This window comes from Anas acuta, chromosome 12 (genome assembly GCF_963932015.1).
Source record: "Anas acuta chromosome 12, bAnaAcu1.1, whole genome shotgun sequence".
In the NCBI taxonomy this organism is placed as follows: Eukaryota; Metazoa; Chordata; class Aves; order Anseriformes; family Anatidae; genus Anas; species Anas acuta.
This window is the reverse complement of record NC_088990.1, coordinates 13,241,080-13,264,459: the sequence shown is the minus strand read 5'-3', so window position 1 is coordinate 13,264,459 and position 23,380 is coordinate 13,241,080. Positions and strand designations below refer to the sequence as shown.

The 23,380-nt window shown below is 38.2% G+C and overlaps 1 protein-coding gene across 3 annotated transcripts in view; it reads left to right on the top strand.

Moving 5' to 3' along the window:
- The window catches only part of HMG20A (high mobility group 20A), a 34,552-nt gene extending 16,657 nt beyond the window's left edge, over positions 1-17,895 (top strand). For all 3 annotated transcript variants that reach the window (XM_068695855.1, XM_068695856.1, XM_068695854.1), the window contains exons 3-11: positions 192-284; positions 2,321-2,468; positions 3,817-4,032; positions 6,413-6,545; positions 6,888-6,919; positions 9,980-10,055; positions 10,887-11,102; positions 11,732-11,875; positions 14,281-17,895. In XM_068695855.1, coding sequence (XP_068551956.1) covers positions 196-284; positions 2,321-2,468; positions 3,817-4,032; positions 6,413-6,545; positions 6,888-6,919; positions 9,980-10,055; positions 10,887-11,102; positions 11,732-11,868 — 1,047 coding nt within the window. In that variant the 5' untranslated portion in view covers positions 192-195 and the 3' untranslated portion in view covers positions 11,869-11,875; positions 14,281-17,895. The remainder of the gene's footprint in view (positions 1-191; positions 285-2,320; positions 2,469-3,816; positions 4,033-6,412; positions 6,546-6,887; positions 6,920-9,979; positions 10,056-10,886; positions 11,103-11,731; positions 11,876-14,280) is intronic.
- Positions 17,896-23,380: the final 5,485 nt, after the last annotated feature.

The window sequence follows — 23,380 nt, the reverse complement described above, 5'->3', positions numbered from 1 at the left end:
TCGTTTACAATCTTTCTTCTGTACTTAAGCATGGCTGCTGGTAGGATCTGCCTTGAGGTCAATTAGTTATGACTGGTCAATTTTTCAAGGGGGTAAAAAGGTCTGTGGTACGTTGTGACATTTAAACAGAAGTGTTGCTGAAGGGAAACAATGAGAACTTAACATGTTTGGTTTTTGTTTTTTTTAACCAGAGGTATGGAGAACTTGGTGGCTGGCTCCACCCTTCCTCCACTTTTTGCAGATGAAGATGGATCTAAGGAAGGTAGTGATATTACTGTGACCGGGTAAGTGACTCTTTTTTTTTTTTAACATTCAGCTGTCTCTAGATTCACCAAGGAAGCTGTTTCAGTGGGAAGAAGGTATCCCAAGTCATTTAAAAAAATAAAATAAAATCCTGAAACACTCCTTTGGCCTTCTCATGTCTCCATGTGTAGTAGAAACCAGAACTCCTCTGAACTGATGGAAACAATCACAATGTTTTCTTTAACATCCCTTTTGACTTGAAAAGTTTACTTCTCTACGATTTTATTTTTGAGAGATTTATGAGGCCTGTTGGAGGGTGGGGAAGGGCTGTGATTTCTCGTAATGATATTCATCAGTTATTCATCACTGATCTCTGGCACTCACTGAGAAAGTGATGTCCTTGCTTTTTGTCAGACTAACTCTGCTTTTACAGACTGAAACAACAGCCTCTCTTAAAATCACAATTACAAGAGTAGTAGTCCTCTAGGAATACATGGGATTCTTGTTCTGTGTTGATATGTGAAGCTTAGATTTTGTAAAGCACCAGGCAATGAAATTCAGGCTTCGCAGACAGGTAAAGCCCTGTAAAAATAGATATGGAGACACTTGCTTCAAATTTGGTTTAATTTATTTGGGACTTCAGACCTGCTGGTGCCAAATGAAGTTATATGTTCAAAGTAGGTTTGTGTTTAAGAGGTATTAGTGTGTTGAATGAGCTTTCATGTTTCATTGAAACTGGCTACGCATCTATTGAAGTTCCTTATACATGTGGTTGGAAAAACTTCCCTGCTAAGGAGTGACCGGAAAGCTGAAACATTCTTCTGATCATAACAGTGATTCTGTGGAACTCTATTGTTCCATTTTCTCCTTGACACCTACTGAATGTTATTATAGGAGTGTGAGTTAGTTCTTATTACTAACAATTTGAAAGCAAAAAGGGGGAAAAAAAACAAAAACAAAAACAAAAAACAAAAACAAAAACAAAAAACAAACCAATCTGATATCTGAATGTCAGGCATGAATCTCTCCAGTCCTTGTTTCTTCACTGGTAATTATGTCCTGATTGCTGATAATAGTAATGAAAATACAGTGTTCTCTAGTTAAAAGTAAATTTTCCTGGAGGCATTCAGCTAATAATTTGTTTTAAATATCTCAATTTTCAAGAGCTGTATGCTACATTTTATTGCAGGAACGCATTTTTTAGTATTTAATGTTGGCATGTATGTGAGCAGCTGTAGAGCTGAATAAATGGACAAAGTAGACCTGAGATATATGCTACTGTTATGGTAATTTTTAGGAATGTAACAAGGCAAGGTCAGATAACCTCCAGCCTGGCTTAATAAAGAATTAGAACCTGAGAGGAGTCCCAGAGTTTTACATGAACTTGCCCACTGAGCACAGTGGTAAGAATAACTCTGGGGTTGATGCCCCCCAAATATGTGCTCATCTTTAGGTACCTGTCTTCATAACCTACTTTTTATTTGTTGTTGTTCTTGTTTTTCTGGCCTTCCAGGCAGCTTGTCCTTTCTTAGAGTATGGTCAACTGATACAGTTCTTCCAGCAGAATTAACAGTGGCTATTGAGGAACCTCTTGGGATCTAGGCATGTTTGTGCTTTCAATATCTAAATGTATCAACAGGAGATTGTTGAATGAAATTTAATCTCTAAAGTGTGTTTGTGGGGAAAATACACTAAATGCAATGAGAAAGGTGTATATATTGTTGAAGTTGAAATGTTTTATTTCAAATATATTTTACTTTTTAATGAGCAGATTCATGCTTTCTGATTTCTGATTCAAATGGATTTGATTGACAGTTTGTATAATCAAAAGCTTCACTAAAAATGAGACTAACACTAAAAATCAAGCTGGCTTTCATAGTAACTGTGGTAGCTATAGCAGTTGCTTGGATGGAACACCCAGTTCTTCTGAAGTGAATTTTTTGAAATCTTTTTTTTTCTTGATAGTGTCAGAACTGAATATATTTGCAGTGTTTTTTCATGTTTTAGAAGTTTAGGGAGGAAGTGATTTAGCAATATGATGATTAATTTTTTCTTTTGCTATCATGTGCTTTTTCAGAGTAGCTCATTCTGAGAGTTCATTCACTGGTGGAGCTTCACAGTCTGTGAATAACCCAGATTTGGTGGAGGATTTGTCACAGGTTCAGCAGCTGCAAAATGAATCTTCTAATACTGCTGAAAACACAGAGCAGAAGCCTGAGGAGGAGGTGAGCTAAATTAATGGTGATTTGTCAATGAAGCAAAAGCATGGAGTTTGGTCATTACGGTTTCTTAACAACCCAGATAGGATCACAACTTTTGTTTAAAAAACTTTTTATTTTGGATAGGATCACAACTTTTCATCCATATGCCATTTTTCATCTTATGATTCTCCCTAGTTACTTTTCCAGTGTTACACAACTGTTTGCCATGGCATGCTGTGCAGAGAAGATCTCATGTCTCTAGCTTAGCTAGTAGGGTCCCCAGACTGATACTGCCTCTACTTTTTTTGAGGACTGAATGTTCCATGGCCACAACTTATTTTCTCTCTTGTGAGGTGGGAAAGCAAGACCACTGCACTGTTCTGAGAGTAAACGATGTCTTTGAAAGTGTTATGCTTACTCTAGACTGCAGCTTGTGTACTGTCTCGCACTGATTTTTGGTGACTAAATCATGAAGGATCTGAAGCCTGACATTAAAGTGGTTTAGGTATTTTGACAGATGCATTTGATTTTCCTCTTTGTAGTTTGTCTTCAGCTCTGAACTCCTTGTTTAAGGAAGCAGTAACGTTCTAGAAAGGGAACTAAAACTAACATGATTTCAGGAACATGTTGATTTGGGGAGAGATTAGAAATACCAGAATAGTTGTGTGTACACGCTATGAGAAAATAGCGTTGTCCAGAGGTTACCGTACTAATATGAAACCAGGAGGATGAGTGATAGTTACGTGATTCTTTTGAGCTGTGTGCCACAAGCAAATCATACAATGTTCCCTCTGAAGTTTGTTCATCTCTTTATGGAAAAGAAAGCCTATAGAATAAGCTAGAATACATTAGCATGTTTGCTATTCTGTCACCCACATTTTGGTCATGCAATGCGCAAAGGCAAAGGATTTGGAAGGTGCAAAATAGGTAGTTAAAAATTGCTAGCTCATTTGCAAACTCTCCAAGTATGATATAGAAGCAAATGCATTGGGAAAGCAGGGGGGGAGGGAGTTGTGAGCTAGAATAAAAAAAAAATTACTTGCACTTGTTCTAGTCAGGGCGATAGTTGCGTGAGCTATTGCTCCTCATGGCTTTACAGTCTGAAATTGATGCAGATGTTTACTGTATTGCCCCAGTGGAGTGATAACTGCAAACAACTTTTTACGATGAGACTTCTCGTCAGGCTTTGCTTGCAAGAAAGTCAGAATTGCTCTAAAGTAAGGTTTGAGGCTTACTGAAGAACGTCCATGGCAAGGGTGTATCACAGCAATATAGTCCTGATGAAAATGTTTGAGAAATTAATATTTATTCCTTTCAGTGGTAGTAATTTTTTTACCTTCAGTCTGAATTTTCTTCCATTTTCCTTTTGCAGCAGCAAAGAACTAAACGAGGAGGCTGGGCCAAAGGGAGAAAGAGGAAGAAACCTCTTAGGGACAGCAATGCCCCCAAATCCCCCCTCACAGGGTATGTGAGATTCATGAATGAGCGTAGGGAGCAGCTGCGAGCGAAGAGGCCTGAAGTCCCTTTCCCAGAGATCACCAGGATGCTGGGCAATGAATGGAGTAAACTGCCTCCTGAGGAGAAACGGGTACCATTAAATTCCCTTTTCCTTGTTGGAATATGCTTATTGTTAAATGGGAATATTGCTGTTTAGTAAGGAAGTCTGCTGTTTAATGAGGAAGTCATTGGCTTTTGATTAAAGTTGTGTTTAGGAATATCCTTCAAAATAAGGGGTGTGTGTGCCCTCCGGAGTTCAAATAATGAACCCTGGTAGGGCCATAGTGTCTCATCAATGTTTGGTGATTTGAGGAGAACTGTGTCCTTGAGACAGCAGAAGAATATATTCAGTACAGTGGTGAGTGCTCTGAGACATTCCATGGCTTATGCAATCCATCCCAATGAACTTTTGTTGTAGCTAACTCAGGTACAGCTGAGGCCTACCAGCTTCCAAGGCCAAAGCCATCAAAAATCTGGGGCAGGCATTTATTCACTGTGGCTGAGGAGAATTTGGCAGGATTTTCAGAGCTGCTAGAAGGATCTCGCAGTTCTGCTAATCTTAAATGTATCAATGTAGATGAACATCCGATGTCTTAGAGTCAGCCAAAGAGACCTGAAAGGACAGCCTACTGAAAGAGATGGTCTAAAAGCTTATTCTTTTAGCTGAGTTTTAAAGTGCTGGTAGTCTTAGAAAAAATAATGGTGGGAGTTGCATGTTTTAGCTTCTATATGCATTATCTCAGGCAAAAACTTTTTTTTCCACCTTTCAGTCAAAATATGGTGGTCTTCTGCACCATTTGATGTGTGAATGAAGATCAACCTAATATTGGGTCTGGTCATATAACTGATTCTAGACTGCACCCTATTTCTGCTTATGAGTATTTTACCATCTACACATGGTTTCCAGTTGAAGATATGGATCAACCCCAAATTCCTGTTGAAGCTGAGTGAGCTTGTTTTTGGTTAGCTAATAACTATGAAGTCATTCTCCTAAAGTGAGCAGCAGTGTTCATAGTATACCACTGCTGTACAGGTTAGTGTCTAATAATCCACAGGAAGAGCCTGAGTGATATTCTTCTCCTGTGTCTGGTTGCCAGCAGTTAGCAAACTAGTTGTCTGATACGTGAAAACTGGAGAGAAGGTCTCACTTTTTTGTGTTCAGTCGCGGTCATCTTGCTACTAGCCTTTTTGTTTGTCTAGCATAAGGATTAAGATGATAGGACTGAACTAACCAAATAGTAAAACTCTTTAAAAACAAAAACATCCCTCCTGTTACATTATAGTTGTAAAGCAAGCACCCTAATAATCAGTTCTTCTGTTACCATCTTCTCTGAGGAAATATGTAGTGAGATATGTAGATCTGCACTAGAAAACCCATGATATCTATTTGCAGGTATTACAACAGAATTTACTGACCCAAACCAATCCATTCAAAAGATAAGTGAGAGGGAAAACTTCTGAACTTAGTTACTGTGCTCTTTCATCAGCATGTTGCTGGAGATGGAAGAGAGGAATTAATATTGTATGGAAGAATGCAATGTCCAAAAGCAATGGTAGCCCAGCATCAGCAAATGTACACCCCTAATTACATGGGATATGTAATTGTTAACTATATTACCCTGATGATTTCATGGAAGTACAAGCCATACTAGATGACTGAGTTTGACTCTGATTGAACAATTCCATTGAATTTTAAACTCCTATGGGTTTGGAGGATGGAACTGGGAAACAGCTTTTTCTTGGAAAGACCACAGTAATAGACATTGTGACAACTCCTTAAATGATGTCCTGTTCATTAAGGTACCCTAAATAATTCTTCAGTTAAGCTCCTTCTGTTGTGCAGATGTTTAATATCTGCAGGATAGAAAAGAAATAATCTTTTAACATGAATGCAGGTAGCTTAAATTGATAGATCCTTCTAGGTTCTTCTGGCCTTTAAGCTGTACTTTGCTGATAGCCATAGTGTTTTGTTCTCTACTCAGATGGTGGTGGAAATGTGAGGTTGTGGGAAGGTAGTGCTTTTTGTCTGGGGGGAGTGAAAACAAGAGTGTACTGAAACCTCAGTTTTACACAACTGAACCTTAAATCATGGTCTATTAATAAGACATTCTTGTTTGGTAGCATTTAGTCCTGGCCACAGAAAAGCAATTCTTAAACATTTGGTCTATAATATTGATGTCTGTAATTCAGTTGAATCAAGTAGCCTAATAGAAGATTGTCCCTAGGTTTAACAAAAAAGTTAATAGAATAGTGATCTGGATTTAAAAAAAGCAAACAAAAAAAAAGCACCAGAGTACATTAATTTTATCCAGAAATTTTAGCTCTTTGCATCCCACACACATTCTCATTGTTTCCTCACTCCTTTCCTGTTTGCATAGGTGAAATGGATCAGCACTTCATCTGATGAGTTTTTCTTCCCTTCCTCTGTAAGGAAGGGAACTCCCTGAAACTCTTGGACTTTTTTGTTTCAGCGATACCTTGATGAAGCAGATAGAGATAAGGAGCGTTATATGCGGGAACTGGAGCAGTATCAGAAGACTGAAGCCTACAAAGTCTTTAGCAGGAAAGCACAGGACAGACAAAAAGGCAAATCACACCGACAAGGTATTGAACAAGACATTAATGCCTTCCTAGCTAGAAGAGAAGATTTCCAGCTAGACATGTAACCAGACACTCACTTAAAAAAACTGTTTAAAAAGTAAATGTGTTTTTTCTATGGTATCAGCTGTATCTGAAGTGATGAGATTGACATGGATTTAACTGTATCTAGATTGTATTGGAGGACTTGCATCCAAATTAGACATGAGTTCTATGTGACTTGTAAGGAAAGGTGCACAAGTTTCCTGTCTATAACTGTTTGTTTCTTCTGTAACTGCTTTAATTTTTTGGATCTTGTTTTCTCAAATCTTGTGTATTCTTGGCGATTTCCTGTTTTTTCTTTTTCAGATGGAGCAAGACAGCCAGTCCATGATCATGAGGTAAACCTCCTTATCCTGTACATTAGTGTCTGGTGTGTTACAGGCTGAACTTCCAAAATTTTTACTACAGGATTTTTCAAAGGCACTGACTATCCCTACATTTTTAAATTATTTGATATTAAACTCTGAGGTAAAACTTACAAATAGCGTGAGATCTAGATAAAGCTTCCAAGTTAACACCTATAGGTGGTTGTTTTGAGGTACTGATTTTCTGCAACGATGTGGCTTCCTTGAGGAGAAAATAGATGAAGTAGCCAAATCATTGCGGCATCTCTGGCTTAAACTTTCTTTCCACTTTGCATATGTAAATACTGGAAGAGTAACAAATGTCTGGAGGAAGAGGTATCTATGCTTTAGTTGATGAGAACTATCACAAACCTTGTACATCCTGCCTGACTATTGTTTTTCTCCTCCTGAAGTGCTTAAAATTTCTCTCTTTAGTTCTGTTACCTGGGGCCTCAGAAGTTCCTCCATGGTTATCAATAAATTATAAATGATGCCAATGAAGAATCCTGTTTATGCACAGCCTCTTCACTTGTGCAACTGGCTGTTCTGAAAGATCTGTTCCTTTGTGAGTTTTTTTGCCTTGGGAAAGCAATCAAGTTTCTCTTTAATGTTTTTAAGATAGTGACACAGGTGCACATTGCTGAGAGGTCTTGTCTAATTCCAGGAAAATAAGTTTCGCTTCCAGGAAAATGCCTTTGTAGCATGTTTTTCCTGTGCCTTTTATTAACCCATAAAGGCAGCACTTGCAGTTTAATATCTAGATGTGCAGGGTCCTCAGATTTTCTGATTGTATAGTGCTTGAATCAAAGTTCATCTTGAATTGTACAAAGATAGCTGAAAGCTTCAGGCTCTAGTTTCGTGTAATGCTACGTAACCTGTAAATTATACAGGTGACGAACTACAAAATCATGGAGTCTTACCTATCATCTTCCTAAATTCAAGCTATTGTGGCTTGAAGTTTTACACTTGATAAATGAAGTTAAAAAGGAGACCCTAAATACCCTGTGGAGCTCTTAAGCTTTATCAGGTAGTTATTAGATAGTTGAGCTGGGAACACATGAGGCAGACATCCTCTTATGAAAGCCTGCTTCTTTGATTGCTCAGCTTTTTTCACCTTTGATACAATTCCACATGCTTATCACCTGATGTGCTTTCCCATCTTTTTTGCAAGGTAAGTATTACAGTCCTCCACAGGCAAGGAACAAGGAAAAAGTTTAGATTGCTTTTAGAAGTATGTACTCAAGTCATTACTGGAAGCAAAACTAAAGCATCTTGTCTTACTGCTTTCTTATCTGCATTGACTATTATTGTTGTTTCTGATTAATAGATACAATGTGATGAAATAAATTTTTATTATCTCAAGAAATAAAAGTTAAGGAAACCTTTCCTCCTCCCGTTGCTCCACTCATGTGTTCATGGTCTGGTTTCTGTGAATCACTGTTGAACTCGTAAATACTGTATACAGAGATGACTTCCAGAAAGAATTGCAATGAACAATTCAAATAAGTAATATTAATTACAATAAAAGCAACAAAAGGGTGAGGCTTGGAAAGGCAAGAGGAAGCTTAATAGGCAGATATAGCTATGAAAAAAATGGAGAGGCTGTCTCAATGAGCTCATCTGTTGGCATGAAACAGAACATAGTCTTCCTCTAAACCCTAGATTGATAAATATTACATATAGCAATATGTAATAGAAATATTAATTGTGGTCAGCAGTGACTGAACCATTGTGACTGTTCTCCACTGTTAACACTATTGCTTCTTTTCTCAAGCTGTTTGGTTCAGTGTATGTAGACCTAACTTCATGCAGTCAGACAACATCTTAGTGGTAAGATTTCAAAGGCTTATAGGCACATGTCAGGGCGATTAGGCATTGCCTAGTTATACCTACAGAATTTGAAGATAGTCAAATGGCTGTCATAGTCTTAGCACACAAAAAGAAAACGTTACTACAAACATTTATTGACATCTAAACATCTAAGAACATTTATTGCATGGTAGTGTATTTAGGATATTTATACCTTGCATTGACTGCACCTAACCACAGAAGGAAGGATGGGTTTAACATGCCCCAAATCTCAGCTTTTTCTTTACCATACCTAACAATGTCTCTAAATACTTCACCTCATTTGTTCTGGAACGTTTGAAGATCAACATCAGTTCTAATGCTCAGATGAGGACGGCGTTACTGGTTGATGCTCTTATTTCAGGCAAAAGACAGAAACAGTTTTGATTCTCTCTTTAATTTGAGGGGTGACAAAATGATATGCAGCCTGAACAGATTGTGCTATTTTAATATGAGGTAATCAAAACTTTTATTTTAATTGAGTGAACCTCGGAGTGGCTTAAGCACTTCAGAGCTCTCGAGAGGATCTTTTATGTGCTATATAATATATTCTGTAATGGAAGAGTGCTGATGGTTTTCTTTCTCGCTCTTCTGTTCAGTAGAATGTCTGAACAGTTTAATTATTTTTTTTTACCTGAAGAGCACGTATCATGGAGGGCTGTTGACAGAATACCCTCTCTTCATCGTACTACCCTCTCTTTCTGCTTCTGTTCTCCAGGAGCCAATGCTGAGCCAAGTCAGTGTATCTTTGCACATGAGTTGCAATAGTAATGATGAATAATCTAAAACGGATGTCTTAAGTGTTTTTACTAAGTTTCAGAACTGTCAATTTTTCTTAGTGGACGTTAATTCATTATTTTTAGAATGTCTGTTGTTTTGATGGGAAAAAGAGGAAAACAAATGAATTCCTAGTTTTAAAACTGAACATTTGTGATGTATAATGCCATTAGAGCAAAAAAGTATGTTTTAGTCTATTAGATGATATTTCTTGACCATGATATTTGTCCTTTACTAAGCCTGTATATTAAAAAATTGATCTACCCTTTGACATTCCTTGATGGGAGCTGGAAGTGTTTTCCATCTACCCAGTTCTTTATCTGCCTCTGTATTTGGTCTCCCTTTTCTTTCTCTTTTCTTGATGAAAAGTGTTTCACAAAATCCTGAAAGCTAACAGTATTTAGAAATGTATTACTCTCTTCTTTGTAGAAAGAAGCAGACACAAAAGAGAGATCTGTTTTTGATATTCCAATATTCACAGAAGAGTTTCTAAATCATAGTAAAGGTAAGTTAAACATTTGCAGGGGCCATTTGTTTACTTTCCTAAAGTTTTTGTGAGGTGCTGTCCAGGTGAAGAGTCCTTACACTCTTAGCTCAAGTAATAACTTGGATGTGTTTGGTTAACTTTTCTGATATTACTTAACCTCTGTATAAACACAATGGATACAACATCGCTTTGTCTTTCAAAACTGTCCTATCTGGAGAATGGTGCTGATGTTTGAGCTCCGCATGTTATTCCAAGCTGGAGCTGCTGTTCTGTATGATTAAGACACCTGAGACACAGCATGATGATGATTCAGGCTAGTTAGCAGTATTGTGTTCTCCTAGCTATGTGGAATATTCTGCTGACGTTTTCTGCTACTCTGTTTTGTTTTGGTAGTTGCATGTCATGATAGTTGTAGGAATTTTTGCCAGATTTCCTGGAGACTTTCTTGACTGAACAGTCTTCAACTTCACATACTGTTCGTCATGATCAATAACAGTGTGTTTTTGTAACTGCTATCTTGTCCATAGGCCTCTTAATATTGTTACGAAGATATATTATACTGAATGGATTTGAAATGATTCTTGTAGTCATCCTTTCTAATCAGTTCCCCTATTCACTTGCGCTCAGATGCTTTGAATGTCTTTTAATTTCTAGAGACAAATTGGGTGCTATTTAAGTACTTCTGTAGGCACTGTCAGCACTTTGTGTTGTTGTTTTTCTGTCCTAAACCTAAAACTGCACTGCCTTTAATCATCAGTTGAGCACTCCAGAACATTCTACTTCATTACCTACCAATTGCAGATATGTTTTTTTAGCTTTGACTACATGGGAATGGGTTGATATTCACAGCACGTGAGGCTGAGCTGCGACAGCTGCGTAAATCCAACATGGAGTTTGAGGAGAGGAATGCTGCTCTGCAGAAACATGTTGAGAGTATGCGTACTGCAGTGGAGAAGCTGGAGGTGGATGTGATACAAGAGCGTAGCCGCAATACAGTGCTGCAACAGCATCTTGAGACCCTACGGCAGGCACTCACAACCAGCTTTGCTGGAGTCCCACTGCCAGGTAAGACTTCTTCTTAGGACTTTCTGTCCAGCCTTATATTTAATTTCTTATAAGTTTCTGTGAATTTACAACAAGCTGTTTTAAGTCTACGATACTGGCTATTTCTGAACTTTTGTTATATTAGATTCTGGAATCCTAATGCATGCAGGGGAAGGTTTAATATTGGTGCTTAATTTCATCATGGTATTTTATTCTTACTGTAGTTACTCTTTTTGTTCCTAATAGAGTGAGACATTCAGTCCTTGCTCTCTTTCACAGGCTTGTGAAAATGTTACAAAATAGAAAGGACAGGACCCACCAATTCCTTGGTTGAGAGAGATGCTGCATCTGTCTTGTCAGATGCCAGGGAATCTGCTTAGATACTCTGAATGCCCAGCTGGAAGAGTTTGTTATAATCAACTCTGAGACACAAATCAAATAAAAACAGGATTCATTAGTCCTGTTCTCCTTGGAACCACTTGCTTTGTGGAGCTAGGACATTATTGAATCTGTCACAAGAGGTGGTGTGTGGCAAAAGGAGTTCCTGATGCTGTTTTCTTTTTGCTGTGTGCTGACCCTTTTTTTATTTTTTGGGGAATTGCTGCAGTCATCTAAATATTCTGTGGCTCCTTTTACTATGTTGTCTGTAGGTAGCGGAGAAACACCTACAATGGAAACTATCGATTCCTACATGAATAGGTTGCATGGTATTATTATGGCTAACCCACAGGAGAATGAGAACCTCATAGCCACGGTCCGAGATGTAGTGAACCGACTTGAACGCTAGTGATTGGGTAAGTGCTTCCTCTTAGCCTGCTTTTGCTTGGCATCCTCTCTGTACCTCTGGCACTTGTTCTGACATTGTACAATACAGTACAATCAGCACAATCAATGAAATCAATGAAAAAGTTCTTTTTCCTCAAACCTGCAGGAGCAGGTTAACTTAATGAAAGTCACATGGAGTTGAAACTATTAAGCAGTGGGGTTCTTAAAGGGTTCTTAAATTCTCCTTAGAATTCTGCAAGACCTTAATATAACAACATAATTAGCTCTTTTGTCCTGTTACTCAGTGCATCTCTGTAAGGTAAGAACACTGACAGAATGCTGCAAGAAAGGATTATTTATGTTCTAGAGATAGGGTGGCTAATTTAGAAAAAGGTGGGCTTCTTGAGTGAAGTGAATTTGAAGAATTCTGCATTAATTGTAGAATCAGATCTGCTGGTCATAGACAAATCTTATTTGCTTCAGAGGTTACAGGAGGACTGATCTCCATTACAGATTGAAAATGCTCTGCAAATACCAAGTGGGAAATAGCTGCAGTCAAACTCTTCTGGTTAGGAAGGTTTACATCTCAGAACCACTAATGTGTGGCTCAGGCTAGATACAGCATTTGCTGAGGCGCTAATGATCATATGGCTTATGCAGAGATTATTACTGAGCTCATGAACAGTTCTGTTCAGCAGCTTTGAAAATTGTAATAAGGAACTGAGTAGAAAAACAAATCAACAAAGAATAATCAATCATTCTAAATTGCTGTGCTTCCCTGCATTTCCCACAACATTTGCTCCTCCCCCTCCTGCAGTGCACAGCACTGAGCAGCCATTAGAAATTTGCCTATTTATATTTTACCTGTGTACGTACCTGGATTCTTTGTTGAGATCCACTGCACATCTTGAATGGTGTTTAGAAATGCAAATAAATCAGGGTTGTGCCATCTGCAAATGTGAAGACAGGGCTTTTCATCCTTTCTGATTCTGACCTTTTGTGATACTGTGTAGAACAGTTAATTACACGTTCCCCATTATAGTGTGGCTTAAGCTAAAAGATCATTGTCCTTCCAAAGGGTAGCCAGATGGAACGGACTATAGTTCCAAGAGATGACTGAGCTCCCAGCAGAATAAAGAAGTGGCTTTACTGCTGTTATTTATGAAGGGGAACAGCTTGTCGATCCAGGTCTGGGATTTTTTGGTAGCTCATCAACCTCCTCATTTTTGTATACCATTTTCAATTAGCGCTCTGAAGCTCAGAAAAAGAACTGGGGAGATTTTACAGAGTGTATAAAAAGGAAAGCAGTTTCTCATCAATGAGTTATTAGAAGGGCATGTCAGGCCCTGAAACAAATGTTTGTCTTTCAAGCACCTTGCCAGAAAATACGTATCTCAAGGATACTGAAATACAGACTTTTGTTCTCATGTCGTGGGGATTCTGTCTTCCTAAATAATGGGACTTAAATAATCCTAAGTAATTGGTGTTTTCTGGGTTCCTAAAAATGCAAGTATTTTCCTCTCAGTTAAACTGGGTTTAGCTATAGCTGGTTTGAGGAAAAAATACTGCCTTAGAATTCTTCCCACTTGATAGTTACAAAACTCCATTCCCCTCTCTCCCTCTCCCCCCAATACTTTCCTTTCAGCAGCAAAACAGCATGAGGCGATTAAAAACGTGATTAATAATTTGCTATTTTCATTATACAAATATGTACATATGGATATGATGATCTAGTAATTCATAGGGCTCTTAGCGATGTTCACTTGGCAATTGTTTTGTGACAAAATATGAGGAGGGAAGAAGGTTGGGCTTTGTAGGTGTAAACATAAAAAAAAAATATATAGGACATCCATTTAAGAAGGAGAAGCTTTAGTTAGAACGATTCAGCTGGCATCTGATAAAATCGAATCAGCAGACAGTGATTGTTTTCCCACTGCATATGAATTATATTCTCCTAAATGTGATCTCTATCAACCAAATGGTCTATTTGAGGTTGAGACACATTACAAATGAATTTCATGAAAAAATTTATTCGTTAAGATACTCTTGAGTACACTGTATTTCACAGAACTGATGTGGTGTTTTCTGGTGGCTCAGGTGCTTTGTATTTACTGACAATTTGACTATACTGGTCAATGTTTGTTTTTTTTCCTGAACTGCATGGTAAAGAGGATTTATTTGCGCAATCATTGTATTGTTAAAAAAAAAAAAAAAGGTTTTTTTTTATTCAGCATGCTGTTCTTTGACTGGAAGTAGAAATCCAGTTGTAAAATCAAGGGTTGTTATTTTGAGATTGTTCTGTGTCTATAGGTTTCTGTGATATTCTTCCTAATATTGTGCTTTCTGATAAATCTTTCACAAAAAAGGCATGATGTCCTACTTAATCCTGACAGCTTGTACTCCTCTAACGTTTATCTTTCTGTTTCGTATGCAGGTCTCGTGACCCAGGGATGGTTTACAAAATTTCTTTGGCCAGTGTGGAATAAGAAGCCATGAGAGAAAAAGACTAGGGGTGGGAGGCAGAACTGCAGGTTTATGCTGATTCCTGCCTTTGTGGTTTGTCAGTGGGACAAACAGATCAATGTTTAGCCACAGATACCACCCACTAAACATTTTGGAACTGCCCTCTGTGTAAACCGTTAAGAGCATGTGAATTCTGTGCAATCTTCATTTTTTTTTATTTTGCTGGGTGTGTGCGTGGCTACATTCTGTGGACTTGCTGACTATGGAGATGAAATCTGTGAAATTAAGTTAGCTTGTGTATTGTAGTCATGACTTTGTGTTACATTGCTTGATGTCTTCTAGTGTTTTATAGTTTGTTTTCATGTTTATCTTGTAGCTTAACCTTCCTCAATTTTAGTTTTTTTGATCTTTTTGTATGATACTTGCAGTACTGGATAGCAGCGCTTGTGTTCTTTGCTACAATAGGCAGTCTTCCTTGGTGCACTGTCTCGTCCTATCCTGCCTGCCATGTTTATGTAAAGTATTCTTCAGCAGAATCCTTTTTTTTTTTTTTTTCCTGTTAGCCTGCAGCTTCTACAATGTGAGATTGCTCCTTGCTTGTGACTGGCTATGGTTGGTTCTTTGTGACTCAATTTCCCTCTGGACTTCTTCCCTTTCCCTCTCTTCAAGCACCTCTCTTGCACACAGCAACCTGCTCTTCTATGCAGATCCACTCTTCTCTCTTGAAAGTGTTTGGTGGAATGTTTTACTACCACCCAGGTCATTGATAATCGAGGTAGAAAGTGAAGGGTTAGCTCTTCTCAGTTGGATGGAATTCTCCATTTAAGACTAAAACAAAACAAAATTTGTCTTTGTTATGTTGCTCACTCCAGTTGTCTGCTTACTTTCTGAGAGAATGATCTCATGGTGAGAGCAGTATTCTGTTAAAAAAGAATGGGTGGGGGAAATTGCTTTTTTTCCTGCCCTTCTGAAATCAGTGCTGGGAAGCAATGTGCTTGGAAGCAGCACATGTATATTTGCATGAATTATTATATCAGAGAAGGATGTTAGCAGCTAGGCCCGCATTGCAGCCCAGAGATTTCTACATTACAGTGCGTGATTTTCAACTTCTGTACAGCTGAAGTACAGCCTGTGGAGCCTTACAGCATTCAGCCTGTTATGTTCCAGTGTGACCTAAATGTCCTTTCACTTGCATCACGTACAACCTCACATGCTAGAGACTGTAATGCTACTGAGTTACGGCTGCAGCTCTTGTCAAAGATGGCACCTACTGTCTGCACTAACTTATGCAAATCATTTGCTGCCCTTTGGTTCCTGTCAAATTGCTAATTCAGACTGTGGTTGAGCACCTGTTGAACATCTATGGGCTTTATGGTAATGACGGAAACATGCTTTCTTCCACATGACAATCTCCTTGTTCCTCCTTCAGAAATCTTTAAGGATTTCCCTGTTATGAATTGGAGATTGCTTTCATTACTTGAATTCATTGCAGTCAGGATTGCTTTTGTGCATCTGTAATGTGAGTATTTGAAGATTAAACAGCAGTTTCTTCTTTCCCACGCTATATACATGGACTTCATGCTTGCCTGAAGCCATCTCCAGGTATGACCTTGTATGTCAGGTCTCTGCTTACTTCTGGGCTCATTGCTGTAGCCAGGCAGCAAGGATTTCCATGTATATTCAAGTCTTCCTTCAGGGAGGAAACTCCTTTCTCTTGTCTTCAGGCTCATTTTCAAGACTTCACAAAAAGAAACCTCGACCTCGATTTGCTGAGTTGGATCACGATTATTTTCTGTAGCATGGACAACACCAACTGAAGTTGACACGAACTATTTTAGTGGATTCTATAACAAACACGTGGGGGAAAAAATCTTCCGGATTGATGTCTCCAGAAGAAGCACCCATACCTTTAATCTGTGCGTGTTTTGCTTTGCAGCATCAGTGATAGTTTATTTTCATTTAAATGAGGCCAAAACAGACTGCATAGGCAAAAGTTTGGAAATGAAATTCTAAAGCTGTCTGTGACATCTTATCCAAAACCTAGAGTTTCATCCCATAAAGATTGCAGAAATTGGTATGTAGTGTGATAGTAGGATGCAAGTCCAAGCTGTTGCATATACATTCCATAAATAAGGTATGGGTGGCTGCAGGCTGCCTTTGCTTATATAAATTCAATACAGCTATCAGCTTGTGGCATACTGCTAATACATCATTCTGTTGAGTAGCATGTAAGTGTTCTTGGACAGGAGATTTAATAACATGAGTTGGGAGCTTGAGAGAGCTTTTGCTTTTTCCCCACAAGGAAGGAGGGATGGTGGTATACCTGTCTGTGGAAAGAGTAATTTCTTGGTCACCACTGATACAACGGATGTTTTGTCTCATTGAGATGCTTCTTATTTACACTGTTAAACCTTACGGGAATGTTTTTTGTCTTTCCAGTGTTTTCTGAGTGTCTTTTCAGTTTACATTTTTCAGTGTTGGCTGATTTGGAGAAGAAATAAAAAAACAATGTTGGTGTCAAGGAGAGGAACAGGATAAAGTACTTTCATCACTTAAAGAAATGTTAAGAGAAATACATGAAAAAATAATGCATTTCTTGGATAAATGTGTTTGGAATTATTGAGATGCCAAGTTTTCTGTAAAATGTTTTTGTAATTAAACTTTTGGAGTCCTTTTGTTCTTAAGAAGTTGATGTGCTGGTTGGACACTTGCTTCATTAAAATTGTTCAACATTGAATCCATTCTGATTCAATTTTAAGTGCATTTTCATGAAAACTATTAATAGTATTGCTTTCTTGCCTGATAGATTGTCAACTCCATGTTAATCTTTGAAAAGTAATATTAGATATGCTCCTTCCCCTTCTCCATCCCAAGTGCATCTCCCTCTGAAACAGCTAAAGCAGGTAGTTATTTGTAGTGATGAAAGCTTTGGAGATTGTTTATAAATAATTATCAGGCTCCTTCCTTTCATCATCTGTTCCCAACTTGAGTAAATTTCCTAGGATGTCAGGAACCTCTCAGTCTTTGACATCTTTGTCCTCCTCTGAACTCCCTGATTTCTCACCACCATGTTTGTTTTCCCTTCCTTTAAGGACCACCTATATCATGTGTGCTGCTCACCAATTAATTTTGTTTTCCCAATTGATTTCTGCCATGCATCTTTCCTTCTGCTTGCTGAGCATGGAGCCAAACTGTAAACTTATGAAAATTGTACTTTGAGTGTTTGTCCTCTACGGTGGAGGAGTTTGAATGATTTCTGCCTGCGCTGGTGAACCTTCTGAGTTTGCAGTGCTGTAAGCAAGGATGTTTTTGTGTTACTTTTCTGGTTACATCTCACTTTGATTGCCAAATTAATGCCTGGTATTTCTGTATACTAAGATGATTCAGTTGCATCTTCTGCAGCCTGGGACGAACTGCTTATTTAGGTTTATTATGCTTTGGACATGTTGCAGAACACTAATTATGAAATGATAAACATACCAAAAATAGGAATATAACGAAGTCCCCAGTATGAGTATGGCCACTGTGACACTATAGCTATACCAGAGCTAGAGATGGTGGTAGCAGAATTGGGGCATACCCGTGCTTTACTCTGCTGCCACTCAATTAACATAGTTAATAATCATTTAAGGGAAGTGAAGGGGATTTAAGTTTTTTGATACTTTTAAGAGGAAAAAGTAACTTCCTTATTCTGCAGGCAGATTAATATATTTGGAGTTTGAAATGAGAGCCTGTTTTGTGTCAACTGCTTCAATTCAGTTGGATCCTTCAGAGTTAGTAGTGTACTTGGGCTCATCATTTACTTCTCCCACAGAATTTTCTGCTTGTGAACAATTAATAGTTTTGCTGCTTCCTTCTTCCTCATTGCTCATACTTCTGAGTTTTATAGGTTTTAGAACATCTTGATTATACTCAAGATTTGTCATCTTAATTGCAAGGTCTGTGGACTCCATACTGTACCATTTTGGTATGTGGAAAGTATCCACATCCATTATGTAATCCAAGGACCAACATTTATGAAATCTGACTTACGGGTTCCATTAATAAACTTGCCATTCTTCTTTTGTTGGCTGGTTTTTATCATTTGTTGAATAGACACTGATGGTTTGTATACACAAGATATGGGAAATTGGAGTTTGGGAGCTTTTGACAAGTGAAGCTTTGAAGCTTACATCTAACCAAGTAGCTGGCCTGTCTTATGCTACAAACTGACATATGGAGACCTGTACAATGTTAGTTTTTTAATATACATACCAGAGTTTAGAATATTTGTATCAAAGTAATGACAAGCAGATGCAGCTAGGATATTGTGATACACAATTTTGGAAGGAAGAAAGGAGAAGGTGACTTTACAAATCAGACTAGATATAAAAACACAGGGCTTCTTACTCTAATGTTTTATAAGCTACAGCTGAGTAAAAAAAAAAGTTTGCTGATGGCAGTTGCCGCTGAACTATGGTTAGTTTGTGGTCTCCGTTTTCAAGTTGTGTTGGGAGGGAGATGGGCTGGATAGTATTCTCTCATTTTCCATCTTTGGCTTATGTTTCACCCTGGTATAAGGACAAATGCAAACACGAAAAGTCTGTGTTGCATCTTATTTGTAGTTACAAAGCAGTGTTCAGACAACTCTAGCTTTTTTTAAAAAAAAAATCAGTGTTCACTTTATGCTATGTCAATTTTATTTGCATGTGTACTCTACTAAACAGAACTTAGTGCTGAAATGTGATTCGTTCTGTCAATTATTTAATGAATTGTTGAAGTAGTGTTTGAAAAGATCTGCCTGGAGGTGGAGGAGCAGAGAAAAAATGGAGGAGAAGGGACTGCTTGTCCAGTTGAGAAGGATTTTAAGTCCTGATCCTGAAGTGCTTAGGCAGGCGGTCAGTGTTCTGTTTGTGAATGGGTCCACTGAGTTGACTGGTCTTTCATGAAATCGACTTTCCAAATTGCTACATTAGTGTTAAGAGACTGGAACAGAAAGAGAAATGAAAACACCCCAAAACCCCGTAATTATTTATTCAATGAGAATATGTTTAAGAAAGTACCAAAACCAGTAACTCATTAATAGGATTTGAAGCCCTTGTATGTTGCTAATTAGATATGTTGCTCTATTTAGAATCATTTTCCTTCATCTCCATCTGGTATCTAGGTTTGTGTCTTCAGAGAGTGAGCCCCTATCCTCCTCTGTAAGTGTAAATAAATAATTCACTGATATCAGAAACTGTTCTACATAGCAAAATTGCCCTATCTTGCATAGGGAAAAAGATTTTCTGGGGAAAGAGTGTAATAATACAATGGGACTATGAATGGCCAGTTGGAGGCTCTGGTGGCTTGAGTAGTGACGTGAGACGTGTCATTTTTGTAATACCAGAAGAGAAACTGTTTTACATTAGAGATGAAAATACAGCTTTTGCTGAGGAATTGTCCATTTTTCTAACTTGCGTGGCAGGTTGCTGCCTAATGAATCAATCAGCTCTTGGATATTTTTTTTAACCCATCTGGAAAGCAAAGTTTTGATTAAAGAATAGAGCAACTCTCTGGTCATAATAAACAGTAAACCTTAATTCTCCTGCTGTTACGTGGAAAAGATTCCAGCTGAACACAAGCACAACTTTTGTAGGAAATGGAAGTGAAAGGAATCATGAAAGATGTGTGATACTTACTCTTCCAGGCTTACTAGCAAGCATACATTTAATTTGAATATCATAAGTACAAATATTGAAGCAATTTATTAGAATTCATTCTTGATGTGCATGTTTACTTAGGCCTGGCAAAAGGATTCTGGTGCTTATTTTTTATTTTAAATATATATAGAGTTCTGCCTGTCCAAATTCTTGGTTGATATATATTGGTCTGTCTTCTTGAACTGAGTAGAATTATATCAGCTGAATAGCTGGTTGTCTGGGAATTGGGAAGAGGTATATTTTTCAGTTGAAGTTGTAGTACCATGGGATTTCCCTCTCATATGGGCAGTTTTAATTTTATTAAATCTGTTCTAGTGTTAGTCAAGGAAGAATTCCCTCATCTAATTTACTTCAAATAATATTGCTTAAGCCCAGGACGCTTGCAGAGAAATCTCAAGCTGAAAATTTAAGCTATAAACATACCATTTCAACCCCTCACCTTTTCAAACAAATGTTAACAACTGCATTAGTATTGTAATTCTCCTCAGAGGAGATTTCTTTTTTTTCCTGTATGGTACTTCAAGTTCCTGCCTCGGTTGTTTTTGTTTTTTTTCATGTTGGAAGAGAGGTAAACTACTCAAGCAGGGGCAAGAGATGCACAAGTGTATTAGAAGTGCAAGCCAGTAGGGAAAGTGAGCCCAGGAGAGTGAAAAGCTCTGGAAAACTCTTGACACCTTTCTCAGAAAGGACTGTGTTTTGTTTTGTTTTTTAGCGTTGATGCTGTATGTGCTCTGAGACATGCTGTCTTCCTTGTCTGTAAGTATGGATTATGGAGGATTGACATAGAACTAAAATCTTCAGAGGACAGTTACAGCACTTGTACAGAAGAAGTGCCTCTCTTCTTATAGAGGAAATGTAGCTGTATGCAAGCATGTCTTTCAGACACGTGCTATGGACCTGATAAGCAGAAGGGAAGGTTGTCATTTTTCTTTTGCATGCTAGCATTAATAATGGGTGGCCCTGGCATATGTAAATGCAGAGTCAAGTTCTTTTTACAAGATGTAAGAATTCTCTTCCACCTCACCCCCTTAAAAATCTGTTTCTGTTAAAGGAGATTTTGTAGGATAAGGGCAGCAGGAATAAGAGGATAAAGGAATAGAACTTGCATTTATTCTTGAAGTTTGTGTTTACCTACTGCAGTACAGAAGTGGCTGAGTTCTTAGCCTCAGTAAGTTTGGATTCGGACCTGACAGTTTCAGACATTCTTGAAGCGCTTTTGAGCAGAAAAAGTAGCAAATGTGAAAATGGAATTCTAGCTGCACCCTAGTTTCAGGATTTCACAGCTATGTGGTAAATGTACATTTCCAGATGTCTGAAATAACTATCCATGTGAGGAAAAGAGGCCATTTTGTGCTGGGGGAAGCAGTGCCTCCTAATGGTAGTTCTTGGTATCTCAGGATGAAAATAAAAAGGCTTGTTAACGGAAGCCAGAGAGCTTCTAAGTATGTGAAAACTGAAGTCAGTTCTGTGGTTTTGTTATAGGCAAATGGTAGTTTCTTCAATTGTTTTGTTCGTTTCATGCTGTTACATGGTCCTTTTCCTATTGTGCTTTGAGGGCTGGTCAGGGTAGAAGCAATGCAGCAAACATTCCTGTGTTACAAGGCCATTTTGTTAGGGCAAATAAAACACGAACTCAGTTTACAAGTCTTTGAAGTTGTCATTCTGACAGCAAGCAATGACTGATAAAGGCTACCAGTTGGCTAAAGCTGATGCTGTGTGTTGGCCGATCTGTAAAATCAGCACAGCTGGCTTCTCTAGCTTCCTAGCTAGCAGGAGCTGTGAAAATGTAATTCTATGTAACGGAAGCTTTGGAGTTGTTGGTATTTACATAGTTTTGGGTCTCTGCAGAGTTGGTTTTCATTGTGGGAGCCTGTTATAGCCTCATACTTAGCAGTGCCAGAACTGTGGAGCTAGAGCATATGCAGCATGGTGTAGCTGCTTCCTGAAGATCTTACTGCAGCCAAGAACATCCCTGCATATTTGTGAGCTTTGCTAACTTGTCAAAATAGTAGAAAACTACCCAGACTTTTCATTGCTGGATGTTTTTGTTACTTTATGAATGGGGTGAGCTTATGAGATCTGACAAGCACTGGAGTTTAAAAAAAATCAGAGGACAGAAGGGGGATCAGGAACTCCTTTCTGGCAGGTACCTTGTTTTTATTTTGGTTCATTGCATTTCATGAAACTGTACGCTGAAATAATATGGGAGCACCAACCGTAGAAAACCATCCACTTCTCAGCATCTAAAGTAGCCAGTAAGTATATGACAATGTAAATGAATCTAAATCCTGACTTCTGTGCTGGTCCCCTTAGCTGTATGATTTCTTTTCTTTGTGTTAAACTGATGCAGCTTAGAGGCCGCTAACATTCAGTGTCCCTGCCAACACAGTTTTCTTGTGGAGAGAAAATGTTTTTTCAGTGAATTTCATTGAAGAACCAAATGAATATGGAAGGGGCCCACAATTACTGCAGTATAGGAAGTTTTTAGAAAATATAAAACTATGGAAATACTTCAAATTATTTTTTCTGTGTGAATTGGGGGCAACAGACAAACCCAGCAATAATGTGATACTCCCTAGTACTGATTTTGAAACCAGGCTAAGATACTAACAAAATGAACTGAAGGTATAAAATCGAGATGGGGGACGCACACAACAAGATCACGTTACTGATAAATAAATAAACTCCTGACTTCCTGCCTTTGGGTGTGTGTTCAGATATAAAAAGTGTTTATGTCAGAATGTTATGTTTATCATGCTTTAAAGAATGCATTCTTTTTTAACTTGTAGGAATTCCTAATGGAATTCATTTCTAAACATCTCAGTTTTTTTAAACTTTAAGTCAGTAGAACTGATGTATTTTATCCATACAGCTTTTACAGGGATAGCTTAATCTGGGCACGTCCATACCTTGAATTGAAAGGCTGTTGTATTTAATAGGGTGATAACTAAGTTTATTCTCTGGGATTTGTGCAGTGATTTCCTTTCCTGCAAAAGGAGCAATATGAACCCTAACCCTAATTATGACTCAAACTCAACACCTATGCTTCCACTTTCTCCCATCAAAAAGTGCTCACAAGTGAAGCCTTTTAGTAGACCTGACTGAACTCCTTTGGGGAGCCTTTACACAACCCCACACACAACAGCACTCTGCGCTTTCTCGCTTTCCAAACAACCCTAACCGTAACCCTAACCCTAATTATGACCCTAAAAAGCATGTATGTTGCCGGTTTCTCCCATCAAGAAGTGCTCCTAACAGAAGCCTTTTTCAAGAAACAAAGTTGTGTTGTTACAATAGAAGGTGTTTACACAGTGTAAAATTCCACTAATCTTGCCTATTCAAATGTGGTTGTACAGGCATGAGAGTAGCACAGAAGCGAGGAGTATGTTA